General features: G+C 35.9%; 1 protein-coding gene across 5 annotated transcripts in view; it reads left to right on the plus strand.

Moving 5' to 3' along the window:
• Positions 1 to 17,366, plus strand: part of USP33 (ubiquitin specific peptidase 33) — a 35,557-nt gene that overhangs the window by 11,647 nt on the left and 6,544 nt on the right. For 3 of the 5 annotated variants that reach the window (XM_071565353.1, XM_071565356.1, XM_071565354.1), the window contains 15 exons: positions 659 to 758; positions 3,351 to 3,420; positions 4,724 to 4,837; positions 5,539 to 5,617; positions 6,381 to 6,801; positions 7,201 to 7,341; positions 8,856 to 8,968; positions 10,288 to 10,459; positions 10,562 to 10,666; positions 11,240 to 11,273; positions 12,069 to 12,114; positions 12,724 to 12,904; positions 13,910 to 14,036; positions 15,729 to 15,898; positions 16,614 to 16,695. In XM_071565353.1, coding sequence (XP_071421454.1) covers positions 659 to 758; positions 3,351 to 3,420; positions 4,724 to 4,837; positions 5,539 to 5,617; positions 6,381 to 6,801; positions 7,201 to 7,341; positions 8,856 to 8,968; positions 10,288 to 10,459; positions 10,562 to 10,666; positions 11,240 to 11,273; positions 12,069 to 12,114; positions 12,724 to 12,904; positions 13,910 to 14,036; positions 15,729 to 15,898; positions 16,614 to 16,695 — 1,955 coding nt within the window. Of the gene's footprint in view, positions 1 to 658; positions 759 to 3,350; positions 3,421 to 4,723; positions 4,838 to 5,538; positions 5,618 to 6,380; positions 6,802 to 7,200; positions 7,342 to 8,855; positions 8,969 to 10,287; positions 10,461 to 10,561; positions 10,667 to 11,239; positions 11,274 to 12,068; positions 12,115 to 12,723; positions 12,905 to 13,909; positions 14,037 to 15,728; positions 15,899 to 16,613; positions 16,696 to 17,366 lie in introns of all 5 variants that reach the window. The other 2 variants (XM_071565357.1, XM_071565358.1) reach the window with 2 other exon arrangements.

Raw genomic sequence — 17,366 nt, forward strand, 5'->3', positions numbered from 1 at the left:
GGCTAGAAATCCTGGTCACTTAGTATAAAGCTGAGTTCAGACTTCTGTCCTTCTGTTCTATTATACTTAACCTGCTTTAATCTTCCAAGGAAATGGGTATAACAAACAGAAAAATAAATAGAACTTACAAAGTCTATCATATATTTTGTTTCAGATTTTTATTTATGTGCTCACAAAAAGAGCTTGTCATGAAATAAATGCCTGCCTGCCTAACACTTTGTTTCTCTACTTGTACATTTTTCTTCCGAAAAATTAAATTTGTCTTCATTTACTGTAGTGAGCCATCTGGTGGCACATCAAAAACACCTACACTGACTTTTGTGTGATGGCTCCTGCATTAGCACTATAGTGCTGGCTTAGTTTTTATATAGGGGAAAGAAATGCTGTCCCTGGCTTTGTTTTTGATTGTCACAAAATAATGTTGTTATAAAATAATGCAGTGTTCTCACTGCTGATCTGAAAAAAAAACCTGTTGCAATTCTTAGTAAACTTTCTCAAGGTATTTGTGGAATCCTGGTGTTGTCACTTCATGTGCAGTGAGATTTCAAAATACATTCACAAAATTTTCCATTTCTAGATCTGTTGGTAAAATTATACAGAAGCTTAATTAAGAGGAAGAGTGATAAATTCAAGTAAAAATACTTTTTCTCCTTGTAAGGATTTTAAAATACCAAGTAATCCCACACTGAAGATTCCACTAGCAGCTGTATTTGATGACTTAGATATAGAAGTGGAAGAAGATGAATTGAAGACTAGAGGTAATAAAGGCAAAATCCAGCACATTATTGCCCTTTATTGCATGTGTATGTCTCCAAGTCTGTTCTCCAGCTATATACTAGTTCTTTTCTAAGTGGAACTGTTTCCTTTTCTGCTCCAACTAAGATCTTTACTTTTAGTTTCACCTTTCTTGCAGTAGTGTTTGCTTACCTGTGATGAGGCTGTGGTGGTACATGTAGTGCACCTGGGCAAGCAGCAGCAAAAATAAGAAAACATGTCGGAGTACTGGTTAGGTTAGTTGATATCCTAACCACTCTGGTAAAAGTAGGTTTTTATAGAATCTCTTCTAATGTTTTCACCTGTCCTAAAAGATTCCTGATTTGAATGCTTTCCTGCATTTTGAGTAACTCTTTTCTGAGCCTGTAGTACCACAGTATGGGGTTTTGGTTATTTTTTTTCTTCTTTACATAATTGACTTCATGTACTGCCAAACTTTCTGGTATCAAAGGTTACCCCACCCTAATATTAAACCAGTGTAAAGATGAAAATGAGAGTGATGAAATCCCAAACAGTGAAGTCTTAATTTCTCATTTCCTAAGAGAACGTAATAATTATTATTTCTTAGATGTCTCAAATTCTTAGTGACCACTCTAAAAAGGATACATGTTTGATGACAAAAAAATTACTTCTAAGTACTATTTTCTCAGAAAAATCTGGCCAGCAGATGGTTGAGCTGTTGCTTTTGAGATGCCAGTCCATATGCCAAGGCAGTTTGTTTTCCATAAGTGATGATAAAAATGTTACTCTAATTTGTGCATGGTTTTGGGTTTGCTGGTTTTGGCTGGACAAGAGTTAATTTTTTAACAGTAGCTGCTATGGGCCTGTCTTTTGGATTTGTGCTGCAAACAGTGTTGGTGATACAGAGATGTTTCAGTTATTGTAGAGCAGGACTTAGACAGAGTCAGGGCTTTTCTGCTCCTCACACAGCCCTGCCAGTGAGTGGGCTGGAGGTGCACAGGGAGCTGAGACAGCTGACCCCAGCTGACCACAGGGATGTTCCAGACCATATGGTATTGTGGGGACGAAGGAAGAAGAGGGGAACTTTCAGAGTTAGGGCATTTGTCTTCTCAAGTAATTATACTGCTTATGATGGAGCCCCTGCTTTCCTGGAAGGGCTGAGCACCTGCCTGCCCATGGGAAGTGATGAATGTTTTGGTTTGCTTGTGTGAACAATTTTTGCTTTACCTATTAAACTGCCTTTATCTCAGCCCATGAGGCTTCTCTTTTACTCTTCCAATTCTCCCACCATCCCCCCATGAGGGAGTGAGTGAGCAGCTCTGTGGGGTTGAGTTGCTGACTGCAGTTAAACCACAGCAATGGATCTCATTTCTCCTTCACTCATCTAATACCAGCTTTCCCTCTCCCAAGTCTGCTGGCATTGGTCAGAAAACCTGCCTAGTCTCTTCTGTTGTCTGGCACAGTTTTTCTGGATATGTCACCACCCCACTAATTTGCCATCTGCCCTTAAATCGTTAAGCTCTGTGTTTTATTCCTAGTTAGTTTCTCCAACCAGTGGGTGTATTTCTGTGTCTTTGTATCTTCTTGTCCTGATAATATTTTGTGGAATGTAATTTGTGTTGGAATAATATAGAAGTACAATTGCATTAAAGTTCCCAGTAATAATGATATGTCTGTGTTAAGACATTTGTCACGCTGAAAGGAAGAAACTTCTTTAGCTCCATTTTAACTTTGTTCTTAAAATTTCTTTTGAAATGCTTTTGGTGAATAAACAGTAGAGTATATCTTGAACCATGAGTGCTTATTGCTGACTGTTCTTTAAGTTTTTTAAATTCTTCAGTCCTACTGATTCTTTGCTTAGAGATGTTACTGTTTGCTCATGCAAAAGCAATTTCATTCTGAAATTAATTACTTCATTAATGTAGCACTTTAGTAGCCATGAATAGCGTAATTCATAATCATGGAAAGAATGTCTTAATTCTGTCTTTCATGTATGTGGCAAAAGTAAGGAAAAAATAAATAGTGTGAGTTTGAAAAGTAAGTTATATGGGGAAGTCTAAACTGAGCAGTCTGTTTATGAAAATAAACATAAATAGTTGGAATAAAAAAGGACTAATCTCAGGTAACTAATTCTGATTCTGGGATAATCACATTGCTGAGTACATTTTGAATGTTTAGTGTAATCTGATTATTAACATGAACTTGGGACAGAAGAATGCAATTTTTGAAAAGCTCTAGGTAAACTGGTTACATCAGCAGTTAGAAATGCAGCAGACTGGAAGTTTAACTGAACAGATAAATCATGAAGTAAAATTTAAACATTGATAAACATATTTGAAATTAAAATCTGCAGGTGTCATAAACCATCAAAAGTTAGTAAGATGCAATATAATCTATTGCTCTGAAGTGTTTTAGTCAACCAAAATCAAAACACTTAATTACTACTTCTAGGTAATTAGTATTCCTTTAGGAGTCCTATGTTTCTTTTAGTCACAGTTCTGCATACCCAAGTGTTACATGACTATTTTGATTAGTATGTATTTTCTGGAAGTATTTTCCTTAATATGTTTTGTATTGGATTAACAGAATTGCTGAATATTCATTCTGTTTTTCAGGTCTAACAGGATTAAAAAATATTGGAAACACTTGTTACATGAATGCAGCCTTACAAGCTCTTTCCAACTGGTATGGAAAATTATTGTAAATGCAATTTGATGCTTGCTTGTGCATGCATTTTCTCAAGATAGACTCAAGGGTTTTGAAGGGCTGCACTACCATGGAAGACAACACATATTGAATATCAGCCTTGTATACTACAAACAATTGTGTCACTGATAGGAAAAGAAAAAGTATTACAGTGTATGGGCCATTCAGCTTTTCCCCCTTTTCATTCTAAATCCTCCTAAACAGAAGTATATGCAATTCTTGCAATAAGAAGAAAATCTGAAAAAGCTTCTAAGTTTGTGGGTTAGTTTTTTGGGGTTTCTTTTTTTTTTCTACAGAAAAAGTGAAAGGAAATGTGTAAGAGTAAACCCTAATTCCAAACAAGAAACACATTAAGATCAAAATTCAGTCCTTACAGATAATGCATCTGGGAAATTTTATGCTAATTATCCTAGGAATGACTAGAATACAAAATCTTGTCATCCCATGGGAATACCAGACAAGTTCACAAAGGAGAAACCTGCAAAAGCTGGAGAGATAAAAACACTATCCAGCTGTAGAGGTTCTTGCACTAGAAATGTCTGGTCGGTGGCAGGTCCTGAGCACACACTGTGTGCTCGCTGTGCATCCGCCTCTGGCTGCGGGCCAGGACAGGGAGTGCACCTTACTGAGGGTCCTTGCTGAGGGAGAGGACAACTGGAATAGATCTGTCTGGAAGGTAAAGAAGTGGACAAGGCACCTAATTATGAGGAAATTATTCTGTTGAGAAGTACTACTTTTACAAGTATGCTGGGATGTCTCCTTTGTTGGATAAAATTAGGTCCAGTGTGCATGTGGGGTTGTGACTTTAAAGGCGAGGTTGAAGGGAGAGGACAGAGTGTGTGAGTTGGCAACATTGCATGAAGTAAACACAAATAATTGTTTTGAGTATAAATTATTTACTTATACACATCTTGTGGCAGTGTTGGATTCTAGAGAAAAGATTTGTTTGAGATCCTTTTAATGGACTAGGCTTATGGTGACTGTTGCTGGAGGGGTACCCATGTACTTCTGTGACAGCTAGTAGGAATGGCCTTGAGTTTGAATCCCATCAGACTATTCTGACGCTTGAACAAATGTGAGAACACATTTGAGGAGCGGTGTGACTCTTCTGCTACAGTTATCCTACTAGGAAATGTTTTGTTTAAGGGTGGATGTAGGAGGTGAAATTGTTCAATTACATAAAGTATTACTCTTTTTATTTTACAGTCATGTATGAAATGTGGATTTCTTCTTGTATTTTAACAACTTTAAAAAAATTTGCAATTTTCTTCTTTTTATTCAGCCCACCTTTGACACACTTTTTTCTTGACTGCGGAGGCTTAGCCCGGACAGATAAGAAACCAGCAATTTGTAAAAGTTACCTCAAGCTGATGACAGAACTGTGGCACAAAAGCAGGTATTACATTATTTTGGTGATGAAATAATAATAAATAGACTCCAGAGTCATGAGGGGTGCATTGATCTGTCCTAGGTTTCTAATTTTTATTTTGTGTGTATGACAGAATTTCTCTTAAAAAATAAGGAAGGAAAGACTAATGCGCAGGATTCAAACACTCCTTATGACCTGTTCTTTTCCATATCTACCAAAGACAGGACAAATAATGGATGTAAATTTTATCAAGGAAGATCTGACAAGAAATAGATTAGATGAGCGCTATAAAAGTAGTAAGAATGCTTTAGAATGTTTATTTCTGCTGGAAATACACCTAGAACATTTAAGTACGTTATCCTCTTGGTGTCCTTCATTCTGTATCAATATTTTGTCAATTTATCTTACTTCCTTATGTGGAATTTCTGTTATCTCTAAGAAAATACTTCAAAATATAAATACAAAGGTAGAGGAACAGTAATTGTGCATAATGCCACGAGTGCATCTGATTTGTCGTCTGATTCTCTAACACGAAATGTGGCACAAAAGGCCTGATACAGTTTCTGTTTCTGCTGGATGACAAATCTTTGGAAAATCATGACGTTTAGAATTCCATACCAATATTACATTTGGATAAGATTAACATAATTGGTGTTTAGTTGCAGGTAACATGATCCCAATAAAATACACGCTTTTTTAGTGTTTAAATGTTGAAAACTTTTTTTTAGGCCTGGATCTGTTGTTCCTACTGGATTGTTTCAAGGAATTAAAACTGTTAATCCAATGTTTCGAGGTTACTCTCAACAGGTAAAACTTTCTGATGTCTTTTAAATCCTCTTAAGCCATAAAGTTATCTACCTCTTTGAAATCTAATGCTGAAACCATACTTCCTATACTTGTCCATAGCATATGCAACATAAATTTTAGTTGATATGCTTCAAATGCAGATCATCTGAAATGGAACAAGCAACAGTTAAATTAGGTTTTAAGTTTATTATATCAAATTCTCAGAAGGCCTTCAACTTATTAAAACAACTATTCCTTTTTTCCAGGAAAATTAAAATAATAATGACTGAACTTTTTCCTTGTGTGAAATAATGCTGCAAATATTTGAGCAGTCCCAGAAAACAAAATAAAGATGTTCAAAAATAGTATAACAGATTTTTTTAATATATTTAACTACCAATGATGTTTTTAAAAAAATTATATACTCAGTATGCATTTCTCATTTAGTATCTTGGTGAAAAAAACCTGCCCTTGCATGTTGCATACACAGTGTTGTGGGAGCTGTAAGTTGGCAACTTGTTAAATAGGTATGGATTATCATATAGCAAAGGCATTCTTCAGTTAATCCTTCATACAGTATCTTGCTGCATTCATACTGTCTGAAGCACTTCATTAAAACCTTTGGTTTAGATGAAAACTGAGTCCTGTAATTAGAAAAGCTTCTTGGTATCTTTCAGAAATCTGTTTATTAGAGGGAATTTTGCTGTTTCAGCTGGCATGTTTCATATTTGTGGAGCAGAGGATTAGAACATGTTTCAGTGTTCAAATTTGTTTAAAATTCCAGGATGCACAAGAGTTTTTGCGTTGTCTAATGGATTTGCTTCATGAGGAACTTAAAGAACCAGTTGTAGAACTGGAAGATACCCAGCCTATGAGTGTTGAAGAGAGTATGGAAGAAGACAAGAGCCAGTCAGACTTGGGCTTTCAGCCCTGTGAATCCTGTGGTAACTGTGATAAAACAGAAAATGACACGATTTTCAAGCCTGTCTTAGAGGATCCTGCAGAAACAACCATGTTAATTCAGGATGATGATAACAACTCAGTCACATCCAAAGACTGGCAGAAAGAAAAACTGTCAAGTAACAAGCTTAAACGAACAAATTCTATGGAAGACTTGGAAAAAGACACAAACACTGCTTCAGACACCACTGAGTTTTTAAATAATCAAGGAACTGTCAAAGTACAAATACACAGCAGATTCTCAGGTAATGCATTACTAATGTGCAATTGAAATGGGCAATTCTTACCCAGAATATCTGCATAAGTGGAAGTGAGTTACAGAATATACTAGAGGTCAAATAGCTTAGTGGTTTTACAGTAAACAGTGTACCTTCTTAGTTTATATTTTCAGCTTAGATGTTCTGAATTTAGTTTTAATTCCCTTCAAAAGCTAACAGTTTGTATGGGTATGGTTTCAGATAATCTAGAAAAGTGGTGTTTTCTGCTTTTATTCGTGACTTAAAAGGTAACTGAAATGGTGCTACATTCCTGAATGTCCAGTGACCTGACACTATGGTTTAATAAGTTACATGATCATTGTATCTGTTCATTCTGCAGTAATTTTTTCCATAGAATTTTTGCAATAATGGAACTCTTAATTGCAGAATACATCAATGATGTTCACATGAGTGACATGTCTGCAGCCCAAACCCCATCATCAGTTGAAGGGATGAACACACGCTTATCAAACAGTCCTCCAAAATCATTTTCATCATGCTCTTCGCTGGCACCAGTCCACAAAAAAGGTATAAGCCCTTTATTTGATTGCTCTTGGTACTGAATTATTTTCTATTATAGTTTTCATTTTATTTCTTATGTCTTATGTAACAATGCAGTGTTGTTCTTAAGGGATTTTTTTATGTCATTTTTCTAGTAGGGAGAGAGAGACCGTTATTTAAGCTGGACATATAAGATCACTCCCTGTATTTCTATAATACTTTGATTCTTTTGAAGCATGACTAATATTTGCCTCTTTTTTGGGAGGATGGAATAATATTTTTAGACAATTTTCTCAATTACACTGCTTTGGAGAGAGGAGAAATGTGTAAGAAGGTAGTACCCCCAGGAAGATAATGCGTTTCAGAGCACAAGCCCATTGGTTCTTCAGCAGCAGTTCAGTAAGTCAGCATTTTAGTCCATTAAGGTTTAAGGATCCGTGTGTAGCTGTACTGTGGATAGACCTGTACGTGCTGGCTGCTCTGTGGTTGTTAATGTTAATGTCCCTGCAGTGCAGACTGTTCCTTTTGGCACTCTCCACAGTACAATCAGCATCCAGCATATTTAGACTTATGCTGCCTTTAGATTCAAGACAGTGCTGCTTTAGGGCACAAGGGACAATATTTAATTATTTTTCCCCATATTTGTCTAACAGTAGACTACTTTAAGAAAAGCTTGTGTCTCAGAACATGCTTTTAAGGCATTGCACCAAACCCAAACCAGAATTCATATAACTTGAATATTGTGATCCTCTTTCTTTCAATAGGCTGCCCAGGAAAAGTTCTGAACATGTTCATGTTATCCTTTTAATGCTTTTTAATGCACTGGTGTTGAATGACAATGATTTAATGGACTTAAATCATTGGCATCCTTTTGTTTTGACATTCATTTGTTCAGCAGTTTTGCCTCTGCATCCATACCACTCTCTCCAGTTTTTGGCTTCACTGTTACAGAAGGGTTTTAAACAAACTGAAGCAAGTCTGTCAGAAGAGATACTACTAGGTGACTGGAGCCTGTCATGCACAAGGAGAGGTTAGGAGACCTAGGGTTTTTTAATAAACTGGTGTTAGGCTGGACTCTAGAGGTACATTTAGTCTACTTCAAGCCCCTGTGATTAGAGTGGTGATGCAATAGCCATGTATGTGAGCTCTTCATCCCAACATGGTTAAAAACTTCCTGGGAATTTCTGCTGAAATTAAGTGGCAGATAGAATGTTCATTTTTAAGTTTATACGATAGGGGATTCCTGCCAAGATGGGTCTCGTAGTAGTAGGCTGGAGATTTCCAGATTGGCAGTTTGAGTTTTACTTACAGAGGCAAAAGTTTCTGGTCTTTGTCCCCCATAAAGTGCTTGAGGAACCTATGTGAGTTGACTGGAGCTGGCAGTTTGTGTATTTTCTAAGAAATATTTAGTAAACAGAAAACAAGGCTTAACTCATAATGTAAACCTAAATATATGTGACTTCTAATTATACAAAATTGAAGGAAATCAGAATCCATTGTATTTTGATTGACTTCAGCATTTTATTTTTGTCATTTTAAAGTGCCAACTGTATCATCACCGAAAAGGAAGAAGCGCAAGAAGTATAAGAGTGTTATCTCTGATATATTTGATGGGACTATAATAAGCTCAGTCCAGTGCTTGACCTGTGATCGGGTGAGTAAGGAGAGAAGGTTCTATCTTCTAATATGTTGGGTTTTTTCCCCCGGTACAAATACTTACTGATTTACAAATACAGTCATTCTCTGGTAACTTTGTATTTTTTTGTGGCAGATTTCCTCAGAACCTTAGGTGGTTTCATGCTCATTTACTCGGATTGCAATAGTAGCTACTTACCAGCACTTTGTGTTTAGAATAGCTTGTATTTATTGAGCTGGATATTTACTCAGAGCTGAAAAATAACATTTTGAGAATAGGTTTACAGCGAAGGTGGAGAAGAGGCTTACTCTTCAACTTCACTTAGGTATGATAGTTTTTAATAGTATTCTCAATATCCTGATATCATCAATGTCTGCTGCTGTTGTACGTTCTGAGGTAGCTAATGTTACAAGCAAGAGATAGGACAGTAGTCTAATCATACAATTTTATCAGGTAGACTGAGGCTAACAAAATTCAGGCGTTTCAAAAAATCCAAGACCCCAGCTTTTACAGGTAAGATGAGTCATTAGTTGCTTTCTGAAGTTGTCTTCTGGTGTGCAAGATGCAGTGTGGCATAGGAATAGTTGATTTTTTCTGCAGTATTTGTGCAGAGAATTACTTGAAACAGCACATGTGATTATTTAAAAGAAGTCAATTATCTAAATAGGTCTAGTGTATCACCTCAGTTTCAAAGCAATTGTATCAAATATTGGTTATCCAAATCCTTACACTGGGGAGAACTTTCTCAAGGTAAGGTTTAAACCTAACCCTGATACAGTTGCTTGCCCTTACTGCTCCTCTTGTTTAAGATCTAAGATACTGACACCTCATAATAATTTGATGAGCAAGTTCAAAAAACAAATAAAAATTTCTGAAGCTTGCTCTGTGTTTGACTCTGTGATTAGTGTTGATTGCAGCACAGGAGCAAGAATGCAGCACAGCTGTCTCCCTCATAGCGAGTGCAGTTACATCAGGTCAGGATAATGGCAAAGTAAAGGACTGTGGAAACAATGGGCTGAAGCTTTCTGAAACTAGCTTGTATAACAGAAGCCTGAGGGCAAAATCCTAGTGTGTTGTATGACTGATAGGAAGACAAATAGTAATGACTTAAAAAAATGTTTCAACGATAGCAATGTAGAAGTTCACTCTAAAATGTTATTTCTTGCTTCCTCTTCTTTAGAAAATGAATTCTTATTAATCTCCTTGTTTATATTAATATGCTACCTAATGGAACTTTCAGTGACTTAGTAGTTACTGGTGAATTTTACAGAACTCAGTTTAATTGCTGTTTCTCTTCAGGCATAACTCCATTATATTTCATTTGTTTTCTTTTTTAGCTGTCTGTAACCCTGGAGACCTTTCAGGATCTGTCCTTGCCTATTCCAGGTAAGGAAGATCTTGCTAAACTCCATTCTGCAAGTCATCAGACATCTCTGGTCAAGGCAGGGTCATGTGGAGAAGCATATGCTCCCCAGGGATGGATAGCCTTTTTTATGGAATATTTCAAAAGGTAAGTAATATTTACCTTGTTTCATTTATCTGTCTATTTTGAAGTTCTAGTTTCTGCTTTTCTGGCAGAACATTTGTTTGTTTTCTTTCTTTTCTGTCAATGATGTTTCAGGTTTGTTGTCTCATGTGTTCCTAGCTGGTTTTGGGGTCCAGTTGTAACCTTACAAGATTGTCTTGCTGCCTTTTTCGCCAGAGATGAGCTCAAGGGTAAGAGGTTAATTACATGGACATGTTTCTTCTGTTTTTTTTCTCCTATCACAATGAGATGATTAATATCTTAGCTTGATTCAGTTAAGCAGAGGCCACCTGTTAGACTGTTACACAGTTATTCCTTGTTCTTTTGGGATCATTCTTTTCAAAAAGGTAAGCTTCTCACTCAGTGGAATATTTGAGATAAGAAATGCCCATGGAAGCTACTTTAGAAATGTCGAGTAAATCAGAATTTGGTTTAGTGAAATTGTATAAACTAAAGGTTCATAAAAATTTCAAAACCCACTATATTAATATTCATTCTTATAACCTGAATTTGGACATTATTTCCCTTTTAAATTATATAGCACCATCTCTTCAGATTATACTGTACTGCTTTCAGTTGAAAACATAAAACCTAAGAACCTTTCTCTGTAGTTGCTATGGCAACACTCTTACAACTATTAAATATTGACTGCAACCTAAAGATAAATTCCTTTGAAATTTTTATATATCAAATGCATGCACTTGAAGGATAACTGTTTGGTTTTAGAGAATAATGGCTGTTTTTTCTTCTCCCTGATATTTCAGGTGATAACATGTACAGCTGTGGAAGGTGTAAAAAGTAAGTTGGGTTTTACCTTTGTTTAACCTTGTCTTTATTTCAAGTCTCTAATGTTTCTGTTACTCTAGAGACATTTATTTGTCTTGGATATGTCACAATATTGTTCATCTTTTGATATTACCCTGTGTGTTGGCTGTCAGAAATGTAGTGTTACCAAGGTGCAGGTGTCAGGAAGCACTGACTGACTGTGTGACATTGCAAACGAAATGTGCTTAATTCTTTTTCATTCCCTTGCAATTTTAGATCTAAGTTGGTTTTGATTGATAAAATAAAAGCTTTTAGCCCTCTCTAATATTAGCAGGTTTTAATTGATATGCAGTAGGTCACTAAGGTGTGTTAAAAGTAAATTAATAAACTATGTCTTTAAACACCAAAGAACCAAGGAACAGAAGTGGTCTGAAGACTGAAGCCCTCTGTGGTACAAGAGTGTTATTCCATCCTGTATCTGCTGTAGATAAATTCCTAAAAATAAACTTAGTATGTTTTTTTTCTCTGTTGCTGAATAATCAGCAAACTTAAAGTTCTTTCCTTTATGCCAAGAGAAACTGTTAGCTAGTTGGGACTTGGTTATCTGTATTGGCTGTTTCGAATTTTTCAGTGGTACAGATTGTCTTGTCTTCTGAAGTGTTATTGTTTGTATTATTTTGGCTACTCCATGTCTAGTCTATATTCCTGAAATATTTGGGGTTTACCAATCCAATGCTCAGCTTAGACTTTTACTGATCTAGCACAATAAAATAAAACCTTTTCAGAAGTAAGTATTGATGGGTTTGGTCTGTTTTTTTCTTTGCTTAGGTTAAGAAATGGAGTGAAATTCTGCAAAGTGCAAAAATTTCCTGAGGTACAGTATGCACTTTCAAGCACTTTCTCTGCAAGATTAGGAATGCACTACGACTAATGAGTTGCATGGAGTAAATTGTGTTTATAATGCTGATGAAAGGCCATCTTCATGCTGGCATTTGGTTAAGAACGTGGGCAATATTTGATTATTCACCCTGTAAGAAGATGAATCTTGTAAATGGCAAGTAGAGTTATAGGAATGGAATTTCACTATGTTGTTGCTGTCAGCTTTCAGACAGTAACAACATTTATATTTATATTATTATATATACTACTGTTTATACTGTGGGTCATGGAATTAAATACCACAGCCAGACTGGAAATCTTTTCTATCAATAATCATTAAGAATTAATGTCTCTCATGAAAAGATTGTGCAATATGTGTATTGAGGTAGAGAAAGTGTATGTTGTTCACTGCTGCATAAGTGTTAGTAGCACAATTGATTACCAAAAAAAAAATGTGGAATACAGTGCTTGTGAATAGTTGCTTCAGGTCATAGGGAAAAATATTCCTGGGATGATAAAAGAAAAAGATGGTGTGCACAGTTTAGTTATTGAATACCAAATAGAATGTACAGTTCTTAACTGAATCTGTCAATCCTTCTTACAGATACTGTGCATTCATCTCAAAAGATTTAGACATGAACTTATGTTTTCCACAAAAATTGGGACCCATGTGTCCTTTCCTTTGGAAGGCCTTGATCTTCAGCCTTTCCTTGCAAAGGACAGTCCAGCTCAAATTGTGACTTATGATCTCCTGTCTGTCATCTGCCATCATGGAACTGCCAGCAGTAAGTGTGGGATTGATTGTTTGGTCTGTGCAGTTGATAGTCACAGTGGCACTTCTCATTAGGATGGTATCCATACACTGAAGGATAAATAGATAATATGCCTTACCTACACTTTGTAAACCCTCTCCAAAAAGGTAATGCATATAAAGCATCACAAAGAGGCCAATAAGTTTTTTAAAAGTTGGATGGTGGTTGCCATTTAACCCCAAAACAGGCAGTAACTGCTATTTATGGGTAGTGATACAAGTAGCTGAGGGAACATGTTACTGCTATATGTCAAGGTCCTGTCTGCTTAGATGTTTTTAGTATTTACAAGATTTGGAAAACAGGAGAAAGAGAAGTTTTAAGCTAGACACTTCATAGATTGTTACAGAAGTTACCCCCTCATAATTCTCAAACTTGAGGTATCCATTGTTTAAATGAAGTTTTTTCCTTTTTTTTCCTGGATGCTTTTTAAAATTCCATTTAGTGCTTGTTAAATGGTGCTTGACATTATCAGTTTAGCAAATATTTGATTATTTACTTGTTGGCAGTTAAATATCTATTTAAAAATAGTAATTTTAAAAATATGTAAGTAGTCTTCAAAACACAGTTAATTATGGTCATGATATGTAGCTTTTCCACATCTATCTTTGTCTGTTATAAAGCATACAAAGATTTGAAAGGAGTTCATGGTGAGAACTGATTAGGGTAAATTGTTCAGACAGTCTTACTCTGAGGGTCATGGTTCAGGACTGCATTAGACAGGAAGCTGCTTGAAGGGTTCAGGAGTGTGCTGAAAGCAGTGGTGTGCAACTCACCACTACCTCATAGAAATACAGAAAAAAAGCTGCTGTTGAGTTTGAAAGAAGTTAATATCCAAATGTGTCTGCTAATGATTCTGTGTTTTCCTATTTGTCTTGATTTTTTTCTTTTTTCGTTAGGACTTACTTCCTTTTCATGTATTGCAGAGTAAAATGGGCAGCTCTGAACACTTTTTAACAGCTCTTGCTTCTAACACTCTAGGTGGACATTACATAGCTTATTGTCGCAACAATTTAAATAATTTGTGGTATGAATTTGATGACCAGAGTGTCACAGAAGTATCAGAATCCACCGTGCAAAATGCAGAAGCATATGTTCTGTTCTACAGGTAAGAAATAAAAAGTATGATCATACCTCTGTGTCAGGTATATAAATAACTTTTTTAAGCAGTTGGGCAGCTTTCAGAAATTAGCTGCCCCACAGAGTTAGAATGGAAGAATTTGACTAACCAGAAAAGCCTGTGCTGGAGAGAGATTTAATCCTTCAATTATGCCCTTAACACTTGCTGTGTCATTGTTAAAACATTGGGAACTTAAAATGAAAATTAAACCTGCATAAATAAAGCATACTAAGGGAAATGGAAAGAGAACTTTAAGCAGCAGTTAAAACTAGCAACCAGTTACCTTGTTTTCAGTTAGAGAAAGGGAATTCTGCACAAGGAGAGGTTTTGCACGAAATTGCTGTAAATGGAATTGTGCAAAGTCTTTGTCAGATGGGATGTGGAACAACAGAGATTTTACTGTGTTGTAATTTAATGCCAGGGAATTCATAGGCTAGTCTCTTCCTAAAAATTGAAATTAGTCAGAAGTCATGTTATTATCATCTTCAGCCTAAGGGATTTTTGTACTTGAAATAATAAAAGCAACTTAACTGAATTTTCAAATTTTAAGTTTCTAGTAGTAAGATCAAATTTCTGCAACAAGTTGGCTGCAAAATACATTGTGTGTTAGAGTTGCTAAAGAATCAAGATGTGTTCTGAGTATGTTTTAAACTTCCATTAGAAACACTCATATCTGCTGCTGTCTGAGCTAAGCCCATGAATCTGACTCAGTAGGTCTTTTAAGAGCAATTTGGAAGTCATGCTGCATTGCCAAGAAAGAGCACTGTATCTTTGATTGTGGGTGATCATATTTGAATAAATAAAAAAAAAGTAGCATTTCTAAAATTTGGATTTAAAAGAGAATATACCCATAAAAGGCACAAATTAGATGTTTTGGCAGCACATTTTAGAAAGCTTAGTGGAGATACGTTATATTTTGAAATTACAATTGGAAAAGGAACTTACCTACTTGAATTTCATTTTCAAACTTTTAAGTGTTTTGTTAAATAATTTTCATCTGAATTTAAACAGGTGATGTATTTTAATTAGGTTCACAGCATTTACTTTTTCCAACTGTTTTAATCTTGTTTTGCTGACTATAAATAGGCTTGTCCTGGGGCCATTAGATGTACCTGAAGCTTTTCTGTTGGTATTGGACTCAACTTTTGTGCTGTAAATTAACTGAGGGGCCCAGTTTTTGTGTGATGCTGAGTCAGGTTCCAGTTCAGAGTTTTGGAGAATGGAATGAAAGGTTCAAACCTGCTTTTGGAGGAGAGAGATTCTCTTCAATCTAAACAGGAGAGCAGAGTTACTTCCAGTTGTACAGCAGCGACAGTGTCAATGAGAACAGTGGGGAGATACAGGAAAAGTAGGGGATTTAGCTGATTTGCTTCCTGTTTAACCTTGGCTCTGAAGGTGAGTAAGGAACATCTGCCCAAACAGTTTGCAAAGCTTTATCTCAAAAGCTGCATAGAGGAAATGGGCAATGGGCACAGCCCTTCTCCTGCGCTATGGCACCTCTGCACAGTCTGCCATCTCTCTTGCAGTACCATTATTGGCTTTCTTAGGCTGTGTAAGCTTCAAAGTATAGACATGGCCCAGGCAATTTCCTTGAGGGCAGAGTTTTCTTTTCACACAGTGAATTATCTGCACTGTACACAAGGATATGTATTTGTTTAATGATTTTAATTTTGGTTCTAGGAAGAGCAGTGAAGAAGCACAGCGAGAGAGACGGAGGATATCAAGTCTGCTGAATATGATGGAACCAAGTCTTTTGCAGTTCTATGTTTCCAGACAGTGGTTAAACAAATTCAAGACTTTTGCGGAGCCAGGACCAATTTCAAATAATGACTTTCTCTGTATACATGGAGGTGAGACTGTAACTGAGAATCATTTAAACATAATGTGTCAACTTCCAGCTATTAAAGGGTGTACAGTTGTTTTAGTTAAAGAAATTTGACTGGAGTAAGTTCATGCTGTAACTTCTTGGGTAAATTATAACTTCTGAGTAAATTATTTGTCTTATTTTATAGTTCACTAATTGGAAATGATACTGTGTGAAGTTACCCATTTTTTTGCTTTTCTGTGCGCATTTGATTCTGTTTTTAAACCTTCTTCATACTTGAAGAGGAATAGTTTGGCTTATCTGCTTGCTTCCTAAACTTGTGTATTCGTGTTGTTTGAAGTAATTCCATAAGGTCTACAGCAAATAAGTGTATTTTGAATTGACATTTTGTTAATGTTTACATGCATAAACAAATTATGTAATCACTAACATTTTAATTGTATACTTTAAAATTTTTGAAATCAGTATCTAAAATGATAGGTCTTTATGTAATTTGCTTCTGCTTTTTATAAACTTTTCAGCTTCATAAAAGACTAAAATTTAGAGTGATCTCTTTAAATGCAGTAATAGATTATACTGTGGTAAAACTTGGTTTACATGATTTCTCTGAAGTAATAGAAAGGTTTTATTTTTTATTTATTTGTGGGCTTCTAACATAGTCTCCATTCTTCCTGCCCCCACTAAAACCCACAAATCTTTTTAATTATTTGGGGTTTTGTTTGGTTTTGTTCTTTCTGCAGGTGTTCCTCCACACAAAGCTAACTTCATAGAGGACCTAGTTGTAATGCTACCTCAAAATATATGGGATAATCTATATAGCAGGTAAGTTTTGAACTATCATTGGAAAAAATCCAGTGCTACAGTTTGAGAGCAAATATGTGCCAATCAGCAACATCAGACATTAGAATTGGTGGCTGTGGGGGTTCAAAATAGGTGCAAAGCTGAGTGAAAGAATTGCAAACAGTCCAGTTATTTAGTTTTCTTGAGCAGAGTAGTGCTAAAAGCCTCCATTGAGTACTGTGTTATTGGGCTAGTACTTCAATATTAAACCAATAAATGTGTGTGGTATGTACAAAATAACCAAAGTAGGTCAGCAGAAGTACATTTTGCAAGAGGTATTTTGAAAGAGCTCTCTGTATCAGCTTCCTGTTCTCTTGTTGGCTGGAGACAGCTTTTCTTTTATGTTGGCTTTGAATCCATAGCCTCAGCTGCCAGTGCTGCTTCAAAATAACTTATATCTAAGTGTTCTGTATAAGTACTCCACACTTTTTAATGTTGGTCAGGTTTGAGTGCTTGCTCATAAAGGAGAAATTCTTACAAGCTGTGGGCTTTTTTAAAGGAACAAAAAGCTGCAGAAAAGCTTTGCTGATGACCTAAAAGACTCTGCAATACATTTACATGAAATACTTATAGCTGTTAATTTCCTGCTACAGAAACACTATAGCTAAAGGATTGGGTTGTTTGTTTGTTTGGATTTTTTTATTATTGATGTT

Source organism: Pithys albifrons, chromosome 10, assembly GCF_047495875.1.
Source record: "Pithys albifrons albifrons isolate INPA30051 chromosome 10, PitAlb_v1, whole genome shotgun sequence".
Taxonomy (NCBI): domain Eukaryota; kingdom Metazoa; phylum Chordata; class Aves; order Passeriformes; family Thamnophilidae; genus Pithys; species Pithys albifrons.